A 23,119-nucleotide genomic window follows, 5' to 3' on the forward strand; every position below is an offset into this window, starting at 1 on the left:
CAATAAGAGAACTTCCTTCTACACAGAAGAGAAATCAACGGTGACCAAATACAATTTCACGTTAGTGTTTGTTGTTGAGACGTTTATTAACACCCTGGAACTCAAACTCATTTAACTGCACAGCATCACATATTTAACTCAGGTAGTCTTTAATTCACGTTGGAGACAGGACTTGGTCGATATGTTATGTAGGTAACGCTAGCTAGCTGCTAACGTTAGCTAACAATGGCTAACTGTATGGTTTTTAACACTCAAATAGCCTCCATCATGGAGGTGCTAGCTAACGCAGCTGTGGTAGAGATCTGTAAACTCGTAGACGACGACTATGCAGTGTTTCGTTTGGAAATTTCTCAAAGCCAGAAAGAAAACCAGGGATTGCGGAGGAAACTACAGCTACTGGAACTGAAGGTGGCACGGGAGCGTCGTCCCAGTAGTGTCAAGATCCTCGACCGATACAGAGGAATGACAAGAGGTACATTTTGCAGAAGGCCGAGGCTGCGGCCCCCCACTGGGCATGTGTTACCCAAAATGGTGTCTTGGTCCAGAGAATGATATTGGACTCAAGCTTGTTAGCATGGGCAGCGCCATTGAGTATTTTCACCGTTTTGAAGCAGTCAACTGGGTGGGACTTCCTATGGGTTAAGGAAGGATCACATTATGCCATTCAGGGATCTTTGATCAGCCAACGAATTATACTCGTGAGTAAAAATTCCATAACTGCAGGTGGCAGTAAATCGCCAACTTTGGCTTTATACATTTTCAAACAACATAGTACAGGTGGCAGTATGCACGCTTTCAGTTTGTTTGCCAACTCATAGAAGTAGTAGAAAAATGAAATGGACTACTTCAAAATGGAGATGCCTCAAATCAAATTGTATTTGTCACATGCGCCGAATACAACAGGTGTAGACTTCACTTTGAAATGCATGCTTGCAAGCACTTCCGAATGATGCAGAGTAAAAAATAAGCAAAATACAAATTGTAACATGAGGTATAAAACACACAAGATTGAAGCTATATATATATGGAGTATCAGTACCATATCACCAAAGATATTTATAACTAACCCAAGATAGTTCATCTGTGTCATTTAGTGGGAGCAAATGAAGCATACTGATCAGAACAAGCAAGGAGGTGGGCAAAGCCAAGCACGAGCTAGCGAGATCCTATTGGCGTGTTGTAGTATGTATTTGCATATTTCCATTAGGGAACGCCGCCTCTGAAGTGCACAAACTCAATTTGACATTGCACTCCTACACAATGCAATTTAATTTTTTTGGCAAAAGGGTCAAGTCTATAAAACTTAATGCACTGTGTTCATAAGGTTGTAGTTTTGGGATCAGACGTTTCATAGTTGAGAATTTGCAGAATGTCGGCCCAGTTTCATCATACTCTCCCACTACCAAATCAAATTTTATTTGTCACATGCGCCGAATACAACAGGTGTAGATCTTACAGTGAAATGCTTACTTACAAGCCCTTAACCAACAATGCAGTCTTAAGAAAATACCTACAAAAAAAGTAAGAGTTAAGAATAACAAATAATTAAAGAGCAGCAGTAAATAACAATAGCGGGGCTATATACTGGGGTACTGGTACAGAGTCGATGTGTGGGGGCACCGGTGTCGAGGTAATATGTACATGTAGGTAGAGTTATTAAAAAGTGACTGCATAGATAATAAAGAGTAGCAGCAGCGTAGAAGAGGGGGGTGTAATGCAAATAGTCTGGGTAGCTATTTGATTAGCTTGTTCAGGAGTCTTATGGCTTGGGGGTTGAAGCTGTTTAGAAGCCTCTTGGACCTAGACTTGGCGCACCAGTACCGCTTGCCGTGCGGTAGCAGAGAGAACAGTCTATGACTAGGGTGGCTGGAGCCTTTCACAATTTTTAGGGCCTTCCTCTGACACCGCCTGGTATAGAGGTCCTGGATGGCAGGAAGCTTGGCCCCGGTGATGTACTGGGCCGTACGCACTACCCTCTGTAGTGCCTTGCGGCCGGAGTCAGAGCAGTTGCCATACCAAACAGTGACGCAAACCGTCAGGATGCTCTCAATGGTGCAGCTGTAAAACCTTTTGAGGATCTGAGGACCCATGCCAAATCTTTTCAATCTCCTGAGAGGGAATATGTTTTGTCATGTCCTCTTCACGACTGTCTTGGTGTGCTTGGACTAGAGGTTGACCGATTTAATCGGCATGGCCGATTTCAAGTTTCCGTAACAATCGGTAATCTGCCTTTTTGGACACCAATTATGGCCGATTACATTGCAATCCACGAGGAAACTGCGTTGGCAGGCTGACCACCTGTTACACGAGTGCAGTGTCAACAGGACCTTGTGGCTGCAAGGAGCCAAGGTAAGTTGCTAGCTAGCATTAAACTTATCTTATAAAAAACAATCAATAATCACTAGTTAACTACACATGGTTGATATTACTAGGTTAACTAGCTTGTCCTGCGTTGCATATACTCAATGTGGTGCCTGTTAATTTATCATCGAATCAAAGCCTACTTCAACTTCGCCAAATGGGTGGTGATTTAACAAAAGCGCATTGCCGAAAAAAGCACAATCTTTGCACAAATGTACCTAACCATAAACATCAATGCCGTTCTTAAAACCAATACACAGAAGTATATATTTTTAAACCTGCATATTTAGTTAAAAGAAATTCATGGTAGCAGGCAATATTAACTAGGGAAATTGTGTCACTTCTCTTGTTCAGTGCAAACAGAGTCAGTGTATATGCAACAGTTTGGGCCACCTGGCTCGTTTCCAACTGTGAACTAATTTGCCAGAATTTTACATAATTATGACATAACATTGAAGGTTGTGCAATAATAAAAATAAAATACATAACGGTTCCATATTTCACTGAAAGAATAAACATTTTGTTTTTTCGAAATGATAGTTTCGGGATTTTACCATATTAATGACCTAAGGCTCTTCTGTGTTTATTATAATGAAGTCTATGATTTGATATTTGATAGAGCAGTCTGACTGAGCGCTGGCAGGCAGCAGCAGGCTCGTAAGCATTCATTCAAACAGCACTTCACTGCGTATGCCAGCAGCAATTAGCAATGCTTGATGCACAGCGCTGTTTATGACTTCAAGCCTATCAACTCCCGAGATTAGGCTGGCAATACTGAAGTACCTATAAGAACATCCAATAGTCAAAGGTATATGAGATACAAATGGTATGGAGAGAACTAGTCAACGTGTCATAATTCCTATAATAACTACAACCTAAAACTTATTAACTGGGAATATTGAACCACCAGCTTTCATATGTTCTCATGTTCGGAGCAAGGACCTTAAATGTTTTTTTTTTTTACGTGGCACATATTGCACTTTTACTTTCTTCTCCAACACCGGTTCCAACTCACGCAACATGACTACAAAATATCTAATAAGTTACCTGTAATCTTGATCCAAACATTTCAAACAACTTTCCTAATACAACTTTAGGTATTTTTTTACGTAAATAATCGATACAATTTAAGACGGGATAAACTGTGTTCAATACCGGACGAAAACAAAGTGGAGCGAGCTTTCAGGTCGCATGCCCCAACCACAACAGTACACTAGACTCGACCCTCGTTCTGAACAGCCATACTTCTACATTACTCAAAAGAAAAACATCAACCAATTTCTAAAGACTGTTGACATCCAGTGGAAGCGATAGGAACTGCAAGCAAGTGCCTTAGAACTCTAGATGGAAAACCCATTTGAAAACACTGTCACCTCAACAAAAAAAACAAAAAAATCCTGGATGGTTTGTCCTTGGGGTTTCGCCTGCCAAATAAGTTCTGTTATACTCACAGACATTATTTTAACAGTTTTAGAAACTTTAGTGTTTCCTATCAAAATCTACCAATTATATGCATATCCTAGCTTCTGGGCCTGAGTAGCAGGCAGTTTACTTTGGGCACACTTATTTTTTTTAGACCTTTTATTTAACTAGGCAAGTCAGTTAAGAACACATTCTTATTTTCAATGACGGCCTAGGAACGGTGGGTTAACTGCCTTGTTCAGGGGCAGAACGACAGAGTTTTTACCTTGCCAGCTTGGGGATTCAATCTTGCAACCTTACGGTTAACTAGTCCAACACTCTAACCACCTGCTTTACATTGCACTCCACGAGGAGCCTGCCTGTTACGCGAATGCAGTAAGAAGCCAAGGTAAGTTGCTAGATAGCATTAAACTTATCTTATAAAAAACAATCAATCAATCATAGTCACTAGTTAACTACAGATGGTTGATGGTATTACTAGTTTATCTAGTCTGTCCTGCGTTGCATATAACCACTTAGGTACACGTTGCTCCAACCATAAACATCAATGTCTTTCTTAATCAATACACAAGTATATATATTTTTAAACCTGTATATTTAGTTAACCTTGTCCCACCTAGTCAACAGCCAGTGGAATTGCGTGGCGCGAAATACAAATACCTCATAAATGCTATAACTTCAATATCTCAAACATATGACTATTTTACACCATTTTAAAGACAAGACTCTCGTTAATCTAACCACATTGTCTGATTTCAAAAAGGCTTTACAGCGAAAGCAAAACATTAGATTATGTCAGGAGAGTACCCTGCCAAAAATAATCACAGCCATTTTCAAAGCAAGCATATGTCACAAAAACCAAAACCACAGCTAAATGCAGCACTAACCTTTGATCTTCATCAGATGACACTCTTAGGACATTATGTTATACAATACATGCATGTTTTGTTCAATCAAGTTCATATTTATATCAAAAACCAGCTTTTTACATTAGCATGTGACGTTCAGAACTAGCATACCCACCGCAAACTTCCGGTGAATTTACTAAATTACTCACGATTAACATTCACAAAATGCATAGCAATTATTTTAAGAATTATAGATACAGAACTCCTTTATGCAATCGCGGTGTCAGATTTTAAAATAGCTTTTCGGCGAAAGCACATTTTGCAATATTCTGAATACATAGCCCGGCCATCACGGCTAGCTAATTTGACACCCACCAAGTTTGGCCCTCGCCAAACTCAAATTTACTATAAGAAAAATTTGATTACCTTTGCTGTTCTCCGTCAGAATGCACTCCCAGGACTTCTACTTCAACAACAAATGTTGTTTTGGTTCCAAATAATCCATAGTTATATTCAAAATGCTCCGTTTTGTTCGTGCGTTCAGGTCAGTATCCGAAGGGTGACGCGCGAGCGCATTTCGTGACAAAAAAAATCTAAATATTCCATTACCGTACTTCGAAGCATGTCAAACGCTGTTTAAAATCAATTTTTATGCTATTTGTCTCGTAAAATAGCGATAATATTCCAACCGGCGACGTTGTATTCATTCAAAGACTGAAAGAAAAACATGGAGTCGTCTCGTGGACGCACATCTCCAGTGTCATTGTTCCCTGCCTGACCACTCACAAAAACTCCTGCTGTTTTTCGCCCAGAGACTGCAGAGATGTCATTCCACTTTCTGGCGCCTTCTGAGAGCCAATGGAAGCCTTAAAAAATGTCACGTTACAGCAGAGATGCTGTATTTTTGATAGAGATGCCACAGAAGGAGAACAAATTGTCAGACAGGGCACTTCCTGTATGGAATCGTCTCAGGTTTTGGCCTGCCATATGAGTTCTGTTATACTCACAGACACCATTCAAACAGTTTTAGAAACTTTACAGTGTTTTCTATCCAAATCTAATTATATGCATATTCTCGTTTCTGGGCAAGAGTAGTAACCAGTTTAAATCGGGTACGTTTTTTTATCCGGCCGTGCAAATACTGCCCCCTAGCCCCAACCGGTTAAAACCGAAAAGCATAATGCATGGTGGTTATAATGCAAGCGTCCCACCTTGCCCAGGGAGGTTAATGACCTAGGGCTCATATTTCTGTGTGTTATTATGTTATAATTAAAGTCTATGATTTGATAGAGCAGTCTGACTGAGCGATGGTAGGCAGCAGCAGGCTCGTAAGCGTTCATTCAAACAGCACTTTCGTGCGTTTGCCAGCAGCCCTTCGCAATGCATTGCGCTGTTTATGACTTCAAGCCTGTCAACTCCCAAGATTAGGCTGGTGTAACCGATGTGAAATGGCTAGCTAGTTAGCGGGGTGCGCGCTAATAGCGTTTCTAACGTCACTCGCTCTGAGACTTGGAGTAGTTTTTCCCCTTGCTCTGCATGGGTATCGCTGCTTCGAGTGTGGCTGTTGTCAATGTGTTCCTGGTTCGAGCCCAGGTAGGAGCGAGGAGAGGGACGGAAGCTATACTGTTACACTGGCAATACTAAAGTGCCTATAAGAACATCCAATAGTCAAAAGTGTATATGAAATACAAATCGTATAGAGAGAAATAGTCCTATAATTCATAGAATAACTACAACCTAAAACTTCTTACCTGGGAATATTGAAGACTCATGTTAAAAGGAACCACCAGCTTTCATATTTCCTCATGTTCTGAGCAAGGAACTTAAACGTTAGCTTTCTTACATGGCACATATTGCACTTTTACTTTTTTCTCCAACACTTTGTTTTTGCATTATTTAAACCAAATTGAACATGTTTCATTATTTATTTGAGGCTAAATTGATTTTATTGATGTATTATATTAAGTTAAAATAAGTGTTCATTCAGTATTGTTGTAATTGTCATTATTACCCCAAAAAATTCAAAAATTCTGCCTTTTTTAGTCCTCCAATAATCGGTATCGGCGTTAAAATCATAATCGGTCGACCTCTAATCTTGAAGCAAGTGGGGATAGCAGACTGGGATAGGGAGAGATTGAATATGTTCTGTAAACACTCCAGCCAGCTGGTCTGCGCATGCTCTGAGAACGAGGCCAGGGATGCTGTCTTGGCTGGCAGCCTTACGAGGGTTAACACGCTTAAATGTCTTATTCACATCGGCCACGGAGAACAAGAGCTCACCGACATCTGGAGCGGCCCGTGTTGTCAGCACTGTGTTATCCTCGAAGCGGGTGAAGGAGGGGTTTAGCTTGTACGGGAGCAAGACATTGGTGTCCGCGACGTGGCTGGTTTTCCCTTTATAATCCGTGATTGTCTGGAGTCCCTGCCACATGCGTTCTGTGTGTGAACCGTTGAATTGCGACTCCACTTTGTCTCTGTACTGATGTTTTGCCTGTTTGATTGCCTTATGGAGTGCATAACTACACTTTGTATTTAATCATATACCCAGTCACCTTGCTGTGGTTAAATGCGGTGGTTCACACTTTGTTTTGCGGGAATGCTGCCATCTAACCACAATTTTGTTTGGACAGGTTTTAATCATCACCGTGGGAACAACATCCCAAATACACTTCCTGATTAACTCAGCCACCGTGTCAGTCCGAACAAGTCTGTCTGGTGATCAAAACAATCTTGAAGCATGGATTCCGATTGGTCAGACCAGCATTGAATAGACCTTAGCACAGGTACTTCCTGTTTTGAGTTTCTGCCTAATAGGAAAGGAGGATCAAAATGCAGTTGTGATCCGATTTGCCGAAGGTAGGTCGGAGGAGGGCCTTGTAGCCATCCCGGAAGGGAGAGTAACAATGGTCGAGAGTTTTTGAAGCATGAGTACTGCAGGTGATGTGTTGATAGAACTTAGGTAGCCTTTTCCTCAGATTTTCTTTATTAAAGTCCAACTATAATAAATTCAGCATCAGGATATGCAGTTTCCAGTTTGCACAAGGTCCAGTGTAGTTTCTTGAAAGCTGTCGTATCTGCGCTAGCCATGGATTTAATCCCTTGCCAGGCCACCCTTGTGTTTCCTGAGGATGGTCGTCTCCGCCCTTTGCTTGTATGCCTCCTTGTCCACCAGTATCGGTCTTTTGATCTCACGTTATACATCTCGTATTAAAGCCTGTCTATCACCCTCAGCATAAACTGCCTTCTTTCTATCAAGTAGTGATTTTAGATTTTTTTGATACCCAAGGCTTATTGTTAGGGAAGATTTACAGGTTTTAGTTGGAACAACTGACTCAACACAGAAGTTTACATAGTCTGAAACATCTGTGAGTTCATCAAGATCAGAGCTGCTGTCCTCATACCTCCCACATAGTACAGTCAAACCACCACTGGAGATGAGTGATACTGTTGTCCTTCCAGATCTGGAAGTTTTTTTAACTGTAGCTTTCTCCCTCTCCAGGAGAATGCATTTGGTATTGTCCCATAGCACAAATCAAGTGTTATTTTTCCTAGTGTGGCATTTCACATACTGATGGGACGTGCGCAGGACTTTGTGCAAAGTACAAAGTTCCCCTAAAATAATGTGCAAAGTTCCCCTAAAATAAACTTGGGTGCGTCAGGGGAGATGGATTCCAGTTTCTGTGACAGGTTATAGATCATCTCTGATGCTTTTGTTATATTAGCTTTTGGGTGAATGTACACAACGGTAACAAACAATTGGGGGAACTCACAGGGCAGATGGTAGAGTCGCAGTGACACAGAAAGCAGTTCAGTGTCGGGGGTACAGAGTCTCTTACCAGGATGGATGTACACCACTGGTCCCTGACAAGCAGGCAGATGCCCCCGACGTGATGTTTCCATGTGACTGTCAGGCCGGCTCCACTTCCCTGTCCGGGACTCTATCATCCAGCCAAGTCTCAGTAAACACCAGCAAACAGGGCTCCCGGTATTTGTGTTGGAAGCGCAGATTCGCTGACAGCTCATCCCCCTCAGTGACTGGCCATTGATCAGCAAGGTGGGGGGTCAGGGAAGTTTTTTTTCTTTGTCTGATTCCCCCGCGTTTTCCACGTTTGCATTTGGGTTCGCAAATCCACTCGCAGACAATCGGAGATTAGATGGGCCATTGGGATATCTATCGCATTTGTGTTGCATTGTACTCTCTGCGTATTGGATTCCTCGGCCAGCAGCGTTTTCATCATTTAGTCCATTTGTGGTGGGTATGTACAAGATCAGTCCAACACCCCACCACTGTAAATCCATCGTTGACAGATGGCAGATTGTTTGAACAAAGTGTACAAATTAAAAACATAAAAGAACGCCACACCAAACGTCACACACACTGCGGGATGCAACAGAGCCGCGCCCTTCCTCTTGACAGTGTTATCGTGAGCCGCGCCCCTTCCTCCTTATTGGTAACCTCAATGCTATTGGATGAATCCGGGAACATATCTCAGTCTGTACTACAATGGCACTGCCCATGCTCTCACTGACCCTTAATGGCACAGATACAATGTGATATCTAAGTCTATGGTCTTGGTTAGTGTTTGGATAGTATGCAATACTTACCCTGCACAATTTGTTTTATTTTACCAGGCAGGTCAATTAAGACAATTCTTATTGCACAAAGACTGTATAATATTCTAACCATATTTCCTATTGTCATACTTTTAAAAGGATGTGATGCATGGAACATAAATCATCTACCAATAAATAGTATATGAAGTTATGAGAAGTGTTACTTTACATCCTTGCCAAATGTAGACTGTCAATAGTGTACAATATACCGTTGATCATTGATAGTAGCTAACCTAACCACCTCTTTTCCCCCAATCACTCTCTCAGGTGAAGGACATCTCACTGGAGGACACAGGAGCTCTGTGAAGCCAGCGGGACACAATACATGGAGAGATGACCAACCAATCACTGTTGATGAGGGGAGTGGAACCTCAACCCAGCATGTTATTGTGATAGAGGTCAGTGTCATAGTGTAACAGAACGTTACAGTACATCAAATGTGTCCTGTTTATTTCAGAAAGGCTCCCCTCAGCTGTTCATGTATGTCCTTATTTATCTGCCATAGAGCTTGTGAGTTCACTGCGACATTGTTATCCAATTAAAATGCCTTTATTAACCTCCTCTCTTTGTGTCAGTCTGCAGATGTAGAGGCTGCAGGTCCTGGAGGATTGTCTCTGGTCAAGCAGGAGAAGTCTGAAGGAGAGGAGGACCCACGGCACAGCAGAGACATCCACCCTGTAGCCACGGAGGACCTACACACCGCTGCCGCGCCCAAGCCTAGGACACGACGCAGCATCACGGAGGTCAGTGGAACGCCGAACGCCGTCCTCAAGTCAGAGACAGACACCGAGACTTTAACTGTAACCCAAAGGCTTTTACACACAGATCCAGAGAGACTGGGGCCACTGGGCTGTTCTCCTGCTCCCAGTTCAGAGTATTTACTTTACGGTAACCCAAACCCGAGGACAGCTCAATCCAATCGGGACTCAGGTGACGCGTTCGAGACCGGCAATGATCCGTCTTGTTCTTATGCTACAGAGATGGACCCTGGCAACATATCCTTGGGTTTAGAGACACAGACTGATCTGTCTAGAGGGGACTGGAACCGGAACAGTAGTAGGGTATATTCTGAAGGGTGCCTAGATAAGAAAGGGGAGGTTATAGTTGTAAATGATGTAAAGGTGGAGGGCGACGCTCCTCCCACATGGAATGTAGATGAGACTCATTTAGGAGGACACTCACAAGGCAAAGATTTCTTAGATTACAGGGGAAGCTTAAAGACAAATCTAAATGTCACCACCCACTACGCTTTACACAATTTCAGGGATCGCGACTCAGTATCCACGTTGATGGCCCCTTCGGATTCACACGACCACGTCCTTTTCGATCAGGTATTGAACTCAAAGGACCAAAGGGCCAAGGCACAGGGTGGGTGTGCAAAATCAGGTAGTAGTAAAGAGAAACGGTTCCTCTGCATGTTCTGTAACAAAGGCTTCAGCTGCCTCCAGAATGTTGAGATCCACCATAGGGTCCACACAGGGTTGAAACCCTTCAGCTGCCCCCAGTGTGAGAAAAGGTTCTCCCAGGCTTGTGACCTGAAGAGGCACCAGAGGGTCCACACAGGGGAGAAACCATATAGCTGCCCCCAGTGTGAGAAAAGGTTCTCCCAGGCTGGTGACCTGAAGAGGCACCAGAGGGTCCACACAGGGGAGAAACCATTTTGCTGTACCCAGTGTGACATGCGCTTCGCCCTGGCTGGCAACCTGAAGATGCACCTGAAGGTCCACACAGGAGATTCTCAGAGAGGAGCAGCAGAAAAACCATTCCACTCTATAACATAGAAAGTAACCATTCCACTCGATAGCTTCTGATGTTTACATCAAACCCTGCATTAAATATAAAGATTCATTTTTTTTGTTGCAGAAAAGGTCCACAGATGCATTTGCAACAACGAGAGTAACAGATTTCACTGTTGAATATTGCATCCAGACATTGTGATATAAGCCTAAAACGTCTGTTACATATTATGTTTACTGTGTAGGCTATATGATGTTCACAAATGCCTATTTCATTACTTCCATTCAACTACTTAATTTTCCTAAGACACTTTTAACGAGAAAATGAATGCAGTTTATCAAGTTCATGCAGATTTTTTTTGTTGAAACATTACATTGTCATTTAACAGATTTTCTTATCCAGAGCGACTTAGAAGTAGTGCATTCATCTTAAGATAGCTGGGTGAGACAACCACATATCACAGTTGCAGCAAGTCACTGCTTTGATGTTCTTTGCACTCCATGGAGTTGTTAATCAACCGTGATGTGATTTTGGAGCTGGCAGGCCTTCCCCGGGAGGAAGAGCAGCTCTGTCTTGTTGAGCTTGAGGTGGTGGGCCGGGTATGCAAACGGACTCGTGTGGTTTTCATATGGTGTATTTAAAACTTGTTTTATGTTGAATAAACACAACTTGACTTTTCATTCTAAGACTTTCATTGAGACTCTCTTCAGTATACATCACATCTCACCCTATTCTGCATACACACAACCGCACTTTATAACCAAGTAGGGCAGGAATTGCCAGGGACCTCACGATACAATATCACAAGATACGATATGTATTGTGATTCCATGGTTCAAACATATTTCTCACATTTACATTTACGTCATTTAGCAGACGCTCTTATCCAGAGCGACTTACAAATTGGTGCATTCACCTTTAAGATATCCAGTGGTCTGTTGCAGAGGGACAAGAGAGAGCCATGAGAACACTTATTTTGATCAGTTATGGAAATAAAACTAGTGAAAACAAGTTGCCTCCCTATTTTATAAAGAATATGGAGAACAAACTATGACGCAAAACACCTACAGTACACCACTAGTTTAGTCAGGTTTGTTTGACTTATAAGACTTATTTTTACCCACAACGTCATCAATGTCCATGATGGGTTTAACGATGAAGTAACTAATGACAATATAGGATTGAAAAGTAGTGGGGATTCGTAAACACTTCATGTTGAAAGTGTGTTTTATATGAGTGTATGTCTGTGTCACCTGTCTCTTCCAGGAGGAGGGGACCATGGTCATGGAGGACAACCAGACTACATCTCCTGAACCCACAGAGGAACCAGCTGAGCAGCACAGGACCACACACAGTCTCACTGAGGTGAAGCCACTGAACTACTGTCTGTATGGTCTTAGGTCAGGGCCCGTATCCACAAAGCCTCTCAGAGCAGGAGTGCTGATCTAGGGTCAGTTTAGGATTTTAGATTATAATGAATAAAGCTACAGTTGAAGTCTACATACACTTAGGTTTTAGTCGATTAAAACTCGTTTTTCAACCACTCCACAAATTTCTTGTTAACAAACTATAGTTTTGGCAAGTCGGTTAGGACATCTACTTTGTGCCTTTATATCGCTTGGAAAATTCCAGAAAATGATGTCATGGCTTTAGAAGCTTCTGGTAGGCTAATTGACATCATTTGAGTCAATTGTAGGTGTTCCTATGGATGTATTTCAAGGCCTACCTTCGAACTCAGTGCCTCTTTGCTTGACATCATTGGAAAATCAAAATAAATCAGCCAAGACCTCAGAAAAAGAATTGGAGACCTCCACAAGTCTGGTTCATCCTTGGGAGCAATTTCCAAACGCCTGAAGGTACCACGTTCATCTGTACAAACAATAGTACACAAGTATAAACACCATAGGACCACGCAGCCGTCATACCACTCAGGAAGGAGACGCGTTCTGTCTCCTAGAGATGAACGTACTTTGGAGTGAAAAGCGTAAATCAATCCCAGAACAACAGCAAAGGACCTTGTGAAGATGCTGGAGGAAACAGGTACAAAAGTATCTATATCCACAGTAAAACGAGTCCTATATCGACATAACCTGAAAGGCCGCTCAGCAACGAAGAAGCCACTGCTCCAAAACCGCCATAAAAAAAGCCAGACTATGGTTTGCAACTGCACATGGGGACAAAGATTGTACTTTTTGGAGAAATGTCCTCTGGTCTGATGAAACAAAAATAGAACTGTTTGACCATCACCATTGTTATGTTTGGAGGGCAAAGGTAGAGGCTTGCAAGCCGAAGAACACCATCCCAACCGTGAAGCACGGGGGTGGCAGCCTCATGTTGTGCCTTGCTGCAGGAGGGGCTGGTGCACTTCACAAAATAGATGACATCATGAGGAAGGAAAATGATGTGGATATATTGAAGCAACATCTCAAGACATCATTCTGGAAGTTAACCTGTTGGGTCTAGGGGGCAGCATTTGCACGTCTGGATAAAAAAAATGTACCCGATTTAATCTGGTTACTAATCCTACCCAGTAACTAGAATATGCATATACTTATTATATATGGATAGAAAACACTCTAAAGTTTCCAAAACTGTTTGAATGGTGTCTGTGAGTATAACAGAACTCATTTGGCAGGCAAAACCCTGAGACATTTTCTGACAGGAAGTGGATACCTGATGTGTTGTATTGACTTTAAACCTATCCCATTGAAAAACACAGGGGTTTAGGAATATTTTGGCACTTCCTATTGCTTCCACTAGATGTCACCAGCCTTTACAAAGTGTTTTGAGTCTTCTGGAGGGAGATCTGACCGAACAAGAGCCATGGAACGGTGATGTCCCATTAGACACCTGGCGCGCTACTTCATGTTGGGTACCCTCGTTCCAATACGTTATAAAAGAGTATGCATTCGTCCACCTTGAATATTATTAATGTTCTGGTTAAAAAAGGCCCTAATGATTTATGCTATACAACGTTTGACATGTTTGAACGAACGGAAATATATTTTTTCCCCTCGTTCATGACGAGAAGTCCGGCTGGCTTACATCATGTGCTAACGAGACGGAGATTTTTGGACATAAATGATGAGCTTTTTTGAACAAAACTACATTCGTTATGGACCTGTGATACCTGGAAGTGACATCTGATGAAGAGAATCAAAGGTAATGGATTATTTACATAGTATTTTCGATTTTAGATCTCCCCAACATGACGTCTAGTCTGTATCGCAACGCGTATTTTTCTGGGCGCAGTGCTCAGATTATTGCAAAGTGTGATTTCCCAGTAAGGTTATTTTTAAATCTGGCAAGTTGATTGCGTTCAAGAGATGTAAATCTATAATTCTTTAAATGACAATATAATATTTTACCAATGTTTTCTAATTTTAATTATTTAATTTCTGACGCTGACTTGACTGCCGGTTATTGGAGGGAAACGATTTCCTCAACATCAATGCCATAGTAAAACGCTGTTTTTGTATATAAATATGAACTTGATAGAACTAAAAATGCATGCATTGTCTAACATAATGTCCTAGGAGTGTCATCTGATGGAGATTGTAAAAGGTTAGTGCATCATTTTAGCTGGTTTTATGGTTTTGGTGACCCTGTCTTTGACTTGACAAAACATTACACACAACTCTTGTAAATGTACTGTCCTAACATACTCTAAATTTATGCTTTCGCCGTAAAACCTTTTTGAAATCGTAAAACGTGGTTAGATTAAGGAGATGTTTATCTTTCAAATGGTGTAACATAGTTGTATTTTTGAAAAATTTGAATTTTGACATTTATTTGGATTCAAATTTGCCGCTCTTGAAATGCACCTGCTGTTGATGGAGTGCACCACGGGTGGCACGCTAGCGTCCCACCTAGCCCCAAGAGGTTAAAGCTTGGTCGCAAATGGGTCTTCCAAATGGACAATGAACCCAAGCATACTTTCAAAGTTGTGGCAAAATGGCTTAAGGACAACAAAGTCAAGGTATTGGAGTGGCCATCACAAAGCCCTGACCTCAATCCTATAGAAAATCTGTGGACAGAACTGAAAAGGCGTGTGCGAGTAAGGATGCCTACAAACCTGACTCAGTTATACCAGCTCAGTCAGGAGGAACTTTATTGTGGGAAGCTTGTGGAAGGCTACCTGAAACATTTGACCAAAGTTAAACAATTTAAAGGCGATGCTACCAAATACTAATTGAGTGTATGTAAACTTCTGACCCACTGGGAATGTGATGAATGAAATAAATAATTCTCTACTATTATTCTGACATTTTCACATTCTTAAAATATAGTGGTGATCCTAACTGACCTAAGACAGGGCATTTTTAATAGGATTAAATGTCAGGAATTGTGAAACTGAGTTTAAATGTATTTGGCTAAGGTATATGTAAACTTCAGACAGATTCTTACAGACACTTTGTGGATGCGGTCTTGATTAATTTGGTCTTAAGTGTCAAGTAATCAAATGAAGTAACACGTTTGCATAGTACTCATAGCAATCCCTCATTGCCCAATCAGAAGATGCTTCATAGCAGGGTGCTCCTATCAGATTTCTGGATCCAACAACCTCTCACTCTGTATCTCTTACAGTCAGTAGACATGGAGGATGGGAAGCCTGATCTGCTGCTGGTCAAAGAGGAGACAATAGAAGATGACCCAGAGAGCATTGATCTGCTGAGTGGAGTAAAGATGGGGGAGCAAGGTAAGGGAGAAATACATACAGCCTACATACAGTAATAGATCTTCAATGGGAATAGTGATGCACCTGGCTATGATTTGCAGGTGGTTGGCTGGAGGCTAACAGAGGAGACTGGACGGCCATCTTGGATTCCCAGACGGGTGCAGCCAAGGGCCCAGGGGACAACGTCACAGAGCAGGCCAGGACCAGACGAGACATAGTGGAGGCCAGTGGATGGGACACCGTCCTCAACTCTGGGCTGGGGCACGACAACCAGAAACAGACAGTGAAACACAAAACAACAACCAAACTTATTCTCCCTAACAGACTGGCTGAGACCAGGGCGAGGCGTAGATTTGGTCCGCGGGGACGAGGAGGTGTCCATATGCGGCAGGAGAGAACAGACACAGACTCGGCTAGCGATGCTCCATCCTGCTCCTATAGTTGTGATTCAGAGAGACTGATGGAGCCTCAGGTTAACCCCCTAACAGGTGCTGCCTTCAGCCTGCCTTCTATAGGATCTATCAACTGGAACATGGACCCTGTGACAACACAGACACTCCCTGGCCTTCATCCTCCTCACACTCTCCAAATGTTAAACCAGACCTCAGACAATGCCAGTGCCTCAACACTAAATGGCTACACAAGCCCATTGACAAATGACAGTAGTAGTGATGCTATCAGCAGATCCGGTGGCAAAGAGAAGCGCTTCCCGTGTTCATTCTGTGGGAAAGCCTTCCGTTTCGCCAGACAGGTGGAGATCCACCAAAGGATGCACATGGGGGAGAAACCGTTCAGCTGCGACATGTGTCAGGACAGTTTTTCACACTTGTCCAGCCTGAAGAGGCACCAGAGGGTCCACACAGGTGAGAAACCATTTGGCTGCCACATGTGTCGGGCCAGTTTTTCACACTCGTCCAACCTGAAGAGACACCAGAGAGTCCACAGAGGGGAGGAATCTTACAGCTTACCCAGTGTGAGAAGAGGTTCTCCCACCAGCACCAGCTGAAGATGCAGCTGATGGTCCACAGGAGAAAGGCCATTCATTCGCCTGTACACACTGCGGGAAGAGGTTCTCAGAGAGGAGGTACTTCAGGATACACCAGCAGAAAATGCACATGGCCCATGTATAGAGTATAGCCCTCAAACTCAACTCTGGAACTCAATGCCAATTCCACAGTGGTTTTTTCATTGTTCTCCTGGGACACCAGGTGTGTGTAGGGCTGTTAGTTACAGTTACAGCCATAGCGGCGGTCATGTCTCATGACAGCAGTCAAATTCCACGTGACCATTTAGTCACAGTAATTAAGCTTCTCCAAGCTCTGATGGTGCTGATGATCATTAGTAGCCTACCAAACTTGCTAACTTCCTGGTGCTCAGCATTCTGTTGTCCCTCTTTATCACTCTGACATCAATGCAAATGTAATCGAAAATCTAATCCAACACTTCATGAGAGCCTATGTTGCGCAGCATTTCTATAGACTATGCAATTTTATGAGAAAACGGAGTGATGGCCTCCATTAAAAAGAGGATCCCATCAGATTTCTATAGGCTAGGCCTACTATATGTATTTCTCAACTTTCCTAGTATTAAGCACATTGCTTCTCTTTTCCACAGGAGTACAGCCTACCTGGCTGGCATGAACCACGGGAAAAGCGTCCACCATTAGCTATTTAAGTGTATTGTTTTCCCCCTGCCCCTGTTTCGAGACAGGTCCAAATCAAAACTCATTTCACACATATATTATTTAGTATATGTAAAGACAAGATTAAATCAAGAATAGTCTGATGGGTGACAATATTAGCGTTTCATTTGTAAATGATGCCCAGCGTGTGGAGTAAAGCAAGAAACAGTGCATGCCTTTTTCAAATCATAGTCACACACCTCATGTAGCCTAGCCCATACGTTTTGATAAGGTTTGTATCACAACTAAAGTAGCCAAATAACTTCTTAAAATGAAGCACATTAATCCGTGTCACAACGGGTGTAGAGCCTGCGTTTCAAGATTCTAAAATGCACCTTCATAATAAAAGGATTCCATGCATAATAGCCTTTGCTTTGAGAATGGTGTTTTCCCGCTAATGGAACATTCACGCTTACAGCATACGGCTGTGTGCGCATTGCTGCGCTTATAATGTGAAGAAATAGCCTAATAGTTTAACATTTTCAGCTAAACGTTCTGATCTTTTTCGTCAGCCTCATTGCTTAAAAAAGGTTTTGATGCTAGTGTTGTATTAATTTGGGATCTATCGCATCCCACAACTGTCCCAGGCTATTTATTTCTCACACAGAATAGGTAAACTTTTGTACTATGGGGGATAGTAGATTGACATAGGCTAGTGCTTTTGCTGTTTGTTAGGCCTACTCATCTTGTTGCCTGACAAAGTAAATGTGGACAGTTCTTCCAATATCTTCAATATGCGCCTCGGAATTGGATAGGGACACGCGCAGTTGCGTCCCCGACGTGTCCGTCTTCACTTGTAGCCTGTGAGAAAGAGCCGATCACGTGATGGAACGCCATGTGAGTGAGAGGTGCTTCAGAGCACCCACCCAGCCAGAAGGAAGGAAATTACAATTATTATATTCAGCCCAAGGGCACAGTAGCCACTGGCCGCAAAAGGCATGGATTGTTTTTAGGGGGCATTACGGCCACACAAAGGGGATGCAGCCGAGAAATTCTAGGCATTATCAAGTGCTTGTCAAATTGTAAATGAGAGACTGATGACGTGTGTATCACCTGCACAAAAAAAGAAAGCAGAGCTCATGCCTTTAATGCACATTTTTTCAAATCGTCATTAGTCGCATCATGCAGCCTTACAATGTATTAAACATCCTAACATATAGCTCAAAATTTCACAACAACATTTACATAACTCTAAATTAAGCATATTGGAGTACCTGTTTCTTCGTTAAACGCTCTGTAAAAATGCTTCACTAATGAAGTGACAACTATGTCCCTTAGGTTGATTCTGGTGTTTTACATTGAGAATGCCTTAATTAACTTGACAAAGCAGTGAAGATGTGTGTAATGTTGAACATTTTCCAAAGTATTCTAAAATTAATTTTATCCAAGCGAGGGTACCAGTTGTTCAGAAAAGGTAGGGTTACAATAGTGAGTTATTCCACTTACAGTTTAGCAGACACTCTTATTCAGAGTGACTTAGTGCATTCATCTTAAAGGCCCAATGTATCTGTTTTTATCTATCAAATAATATCTGGGTAACAATCAAGTACCTTACTGTGTAGGCTTGGGCGGTATACCGTATACTGGGGCATTTGGAAATAGGCACGGGATGTTTTTTCAATACCATTAACTATTTATTTTATACATTTGAATATACTTGTCACTTATTGTTTTGTGCAATAAAAGTATTGTACTTCAAAGTTGAGTGTATGACCATTTTGATTAAATGAAATACAAAATTGACTGTGACTGACTTGGTTATTTTTGTATCATTGCAGGGACTGAGTTTCCCTTATCTCCGTCTAACCAAAATATTATGCTTAATTCTTGAAACCAATTTTTTTTAATAATAAACTACAATGGCTCCATATTGTTGGGTACTTGAATCATAGTGTTAGAGATGGGATAGACTGTGGTAAACATTTTAGAATATGTCATGTTAATTATATACAGTGCCTTCGGAAAGTATTCAGACCCATTGACCTTTGTTACATTACAGCCTTATTCTAAAATTGATTAAATTATTTTTTCTCCTCAATCTACACACAATACCCCATAATGGCGAAGAAAAAACAGGTTTTTAGACATTTTTGCTGATTTATAAGTATTCTGACCCTTTACTCAGTACCTAGTTGAGGCACCTTTGGCAGCGATTACAGCCTCGAGTCTTGGGTATGACCCTACAAGCTTGGCACACCTGTATTTGGGGAGTTTCTCTCATTCTTCTCAAGAATACTTTCTTTAGGCACTGTATGCTCGTCTGTACAACTTTACAGTCTGCAGTCCATGAGGACCCGGTGTTGCTGGCAGGAGAGACTGGACCTCTGAAGCAGCTAGTCACAAACCCTGGCCCCAGATCAGAAGCCATCGCTGTTCATTCCCAAGTTGGAACCGGGACCAAACCGTGAGGGACAGACACTCCACAACCTGTGGACAGGGGGACTGAACAACCTCAGTCCTAGTGGTCATCAGAGAGACAGAGGCTCCAGTCAACAGCCCCGGAGCCGGGCCTGGGGCTTAGAGATAGGAACAGGAGGGTCTATGATACGGTATCCATGATGAACAGAGCAGGTCACCCTGGGCTTCAGCATTCACAGAGAGTGGTTAGACCTGTCATGGAATATTCTAATCAAGTGAGAGACTAATTTCGTCAATCTTAATTTAATATTGATTAACTATTGCAATAATGAAACTGTCGACCCCACACTCAGGATTGTTGGACCGAGCGCTTAACTTCTTTGGGATAGGGGGCAGTATTTTCATGGCCGGATGAAAAAACGTACCCGATTTAAACTGGTTACTACTCTTGCCCAGAAACGAGAATATGCATATTATTAGTAGATTTGGATAGAAAACACTCTGAAGTTTCTAAAACTGTTTGGTGTCTGTGAGTATAACAGAAAATTCCAAGCAGGAAGTGGCCTGTCTGAGAATTTGTAGTTCTTTTGATTCTCTATCGAAACTACAGTATCTGTGGAGTTACGTAGCACTTTAAGGCTTCCATTGGCTCTCTAAAGCCTTCAGAAAGCGAAATGAGGCGTCTCCTGTCTCTGGGCAGAGTATAGTAGCTCAGTTTCTCAGTGGTCTGCCTGGTGACAAAGAGATTGGATATGTGCGTTCACGCGACCACACTTTTTTCTTTTCCTCTTTGAATGAATACACTATTGTCTGGTTGGAATATTATCGCTATCTTACGAGAAAAATACCATAAAAATTGATTTGAAACAGCGTTTGACATGCTTCTAAGTATGGTAATGGAACATTTTGATTTTTTTTTTGTCTCGAATTACACTCGCCGTTACCCTTTGGAAAGTGACCTGAACGCACAAACAAAACGGAGGTATTTGGACATAACTATGGATTATTTGGAACAAAAACAACATTTCTTGTGGAAGTAGCAGTCCTGGGAGTGCATTCTGACGAAGATCAGCAAAGGTAATACAATTTTTGTAATACTAATTCTGAGTTTAGTGAGCCCCGAACTTGGCGGGTGTCTGAATAGCTCACCGTGATGGCTGAGCTATGTACTCAGAATATTGCAAAATGTGCTTTCGCCGAAAAGCTATTTTAAAATCTGACAGCGATTGCATAAAGGAGTTCTGTATCTATAATTCATGTATTTTGTAAACATTTGAGTAATTTAGTAAATTCACTGGAAGTTTTCGGTGGGAATACATTTACATTTTAGTCATTTAGCAGATGCTCTTATCCAGAGCGACTTACAGTAGTGAATGCACACATTTCTTTTTTTTTTCTTTTTTTTGTGCTGGCCCCCCGTGGGAATCGAACCCACAACCCTGGCGTTGCACACACCATGCTCTACCAACTGAGCTACAGGGGAATACATTTTCTGAACATCACACGCCAATGTAAAAAGCTGTTTTTTGATATAAATATGAACTTGAACAAAACATGCATGTATTGTATAACATAATGTCCTAGGAGTGTCATCTGATGAAGATCATCAAAGGTTAGTGCTTCATTTAGCTGTGTTTTGGGTTTTTGTGACATATGCTTGCTTGGAAAATGGCTGTGTGATTATTTTTGGCTATGTACTCTCCTAACATAATCTAATGTTTTGCTTTCGCTGTAAAGCCTTTTTGAAATCGGACAATGTGGTTAGATTAACGAGAGTTCTTTAAAATGGTGTAAAATAGTCGTATGTTTGAAAAATTGAAATTATTGCATTTTTGCTAGCGGAACGTCTAGATGCAACAGGTTTTAACCTTACAGAAAAATGCAGAGTTCTTACATGGTAGATTTAAAAATGCTTAGTCATGGCTGGTTCCACCCCTACCATGCAGATCGGGGTGCATCATAAGCCACCTCATGGTTATCTGCACTGTGTGTTTTATCCCCGGATACAATGAGGGTTTGTTCTACTCCTCCAGGCTCTATCTCGGGTCACACACACATTTTACATTTACATTACATTTGAGTCATTTAGCAGATGCTCTTATCCAGAGCGACTTACAGTAGTGAATGCATACATTTCATTTCATACATTTTATTTTTTTCTCCGTACTGGCCCCCCGTGGGAATCAAACCCACAACCCTGGCGTTGCAAACACCATGCTCTATCAACTGAGCCACAGGGAAGACTACACACCACATCTTGTCTATGGAATGCAGTCTTTAGCCATCATAAATCAATTTTCAGCTCAAGCCCCAGAGGCCCAACTCAGTCCCACAGACGCAGAACGCATCAAAGCATAAACAATCTTATAATTTTTCTACCATAGACCCCCCCCCTTCCCCCCCGTTGGTAGTCTGTCTTCTCCTTTGGGGTCTCGTCTAATGCCTGGTGACTGGGTTCATAGAAAGCCTGGATCTAGGCTTCCTCAGTTACCTCATAGTTACCCCACCAATACAGACAGGGTCAGGATGGGTGTTCACCACAAGAGGTACCTTGCCTAGCACACAGTCCCAACAACACCCAAACAATGGCTAGAGGTCAAGGAGGGAGCTCAAAGGTGAACCACCTGAGAGTGTTGGCTCCTGCTTCTACCTCTTCTGGTGTCATTGGGTCACACAACGTGGGAGGCCCGGATTTAGGACAGACGGCGACAAGGAGTATGACTGCTACACATGTGGGAAGCGCTTTGCTAAGGCGAACTATGGGAGCACCAGACCGTTCAAACCAAGGAGAGGCATTTAAGTGCAAACTATAGGTAACTGTCACCACAGGCCAGATGGCCTGCCCAGCATTTTTATACATGACCCTGTTAATTGCTTAATTAACTCAGGAACCACACCTGTGTGGAATCACCTGCTTTCAATATACACTGCTCAAAAAAATAAAGGGAACACTTAAACAACACAATGTAACTCCAAGTCAATCACACTTCTGTGAAATCAACTGTCCACTTAGGAAGCAACACTGATTGACAATACATTTCACATGCTGTTGTGCAAATGGAATAGACAACAGGTGGAAATGATAGGCAATTAGCAAGACACCCCCAATAAAGGAGTGGTTCGGCAGGTGGTGACCACAGACCACTTCTCAGTTCCTATGCTTCCTGGCTGATGTTTTGGTCACTTTTGAATGCTGGCGGTGCTTTCACTCTAGTGGTAGCATGAGACGGAGTCTACAACCCACACAAGTGGCTCAGGTAGTGCAGCTCATCCAGGATGGCACATCAATGCGAGCTGTGGCAAGAAGGTTTGCTGTGTCTGTCAGCGTAGTGTCCAGAGCATGGAGGCGCTACCAGGAGACAGGCCAGTACATCAGGAGACGTGGAGGAGGCCGTAGGAGGGCAACAACCCAGCAGCAGG

At 42.3% G+C, this 23,119-nt stretch overlaps 1 protein-coding gene across 1 annotated transcript; it reads left to right on the forward strand.

The window, feature by feature from the left end:
• Positions 1-19,084, forward strand: LOC106610041 (uncharacterized). The gene is made up of 6 exons (XM_014209158.3): positions 1-472; positions 9,513-9,643; positions 9,821-9,988; positions 12,249-12,347; positions 15,570-15,681; positions 15,762-19,084. The coding sequence occupies exons 1-6, from the start codon at positions 226-228 to the stop codon at positions 16,664-16,666; spliced, it is 1,662 nt and encodes a 553-aa protein (XP_014064633.3). The 5' UTR covers positions 1-225; the 3' UTR covers positions 16,667-19,084.
• The last annotated feature ends 4,035 nt before the right edge of the window (positions 19,085-23,119 follow it).

Source organism: Salmo salar, chromosome 08 (genome assembly GCF_965601325.2).
Source record: "Salmo salar chromosome 08, fSalSal1, whole genome shotgun sequence".
Classification (NCBI taxonomy): domain Eukaryota; kingdom Metazoa; phylum Chordata; class Actinopteri; order Salmoniformes; family Salmonidae; genus Salmo; species Salmo salar.

Coding starts and splice junctions, on each gene's coding strand:
- LOC106610041 (XM_014209158.3), top strand. CDS start 226: ATGGCTAACTGTATGGTTTTTAACACTCAAATAGCCTCCATCATGGAG. Junction 9,644..9,820: donor AGCATGTTATTGTGATAGAG/GTCAGTGTCATA, acceptor TCTTTGTGTCAG/TCTGCAGATGTAGAGGCTGC. Junction 12,348..15,569: donor CCACACACAGTCTCACTGAG/GTGAAGCCACTG, acceptor TATCTCTTACAG/TCAGTAGACATGGAGGATGG.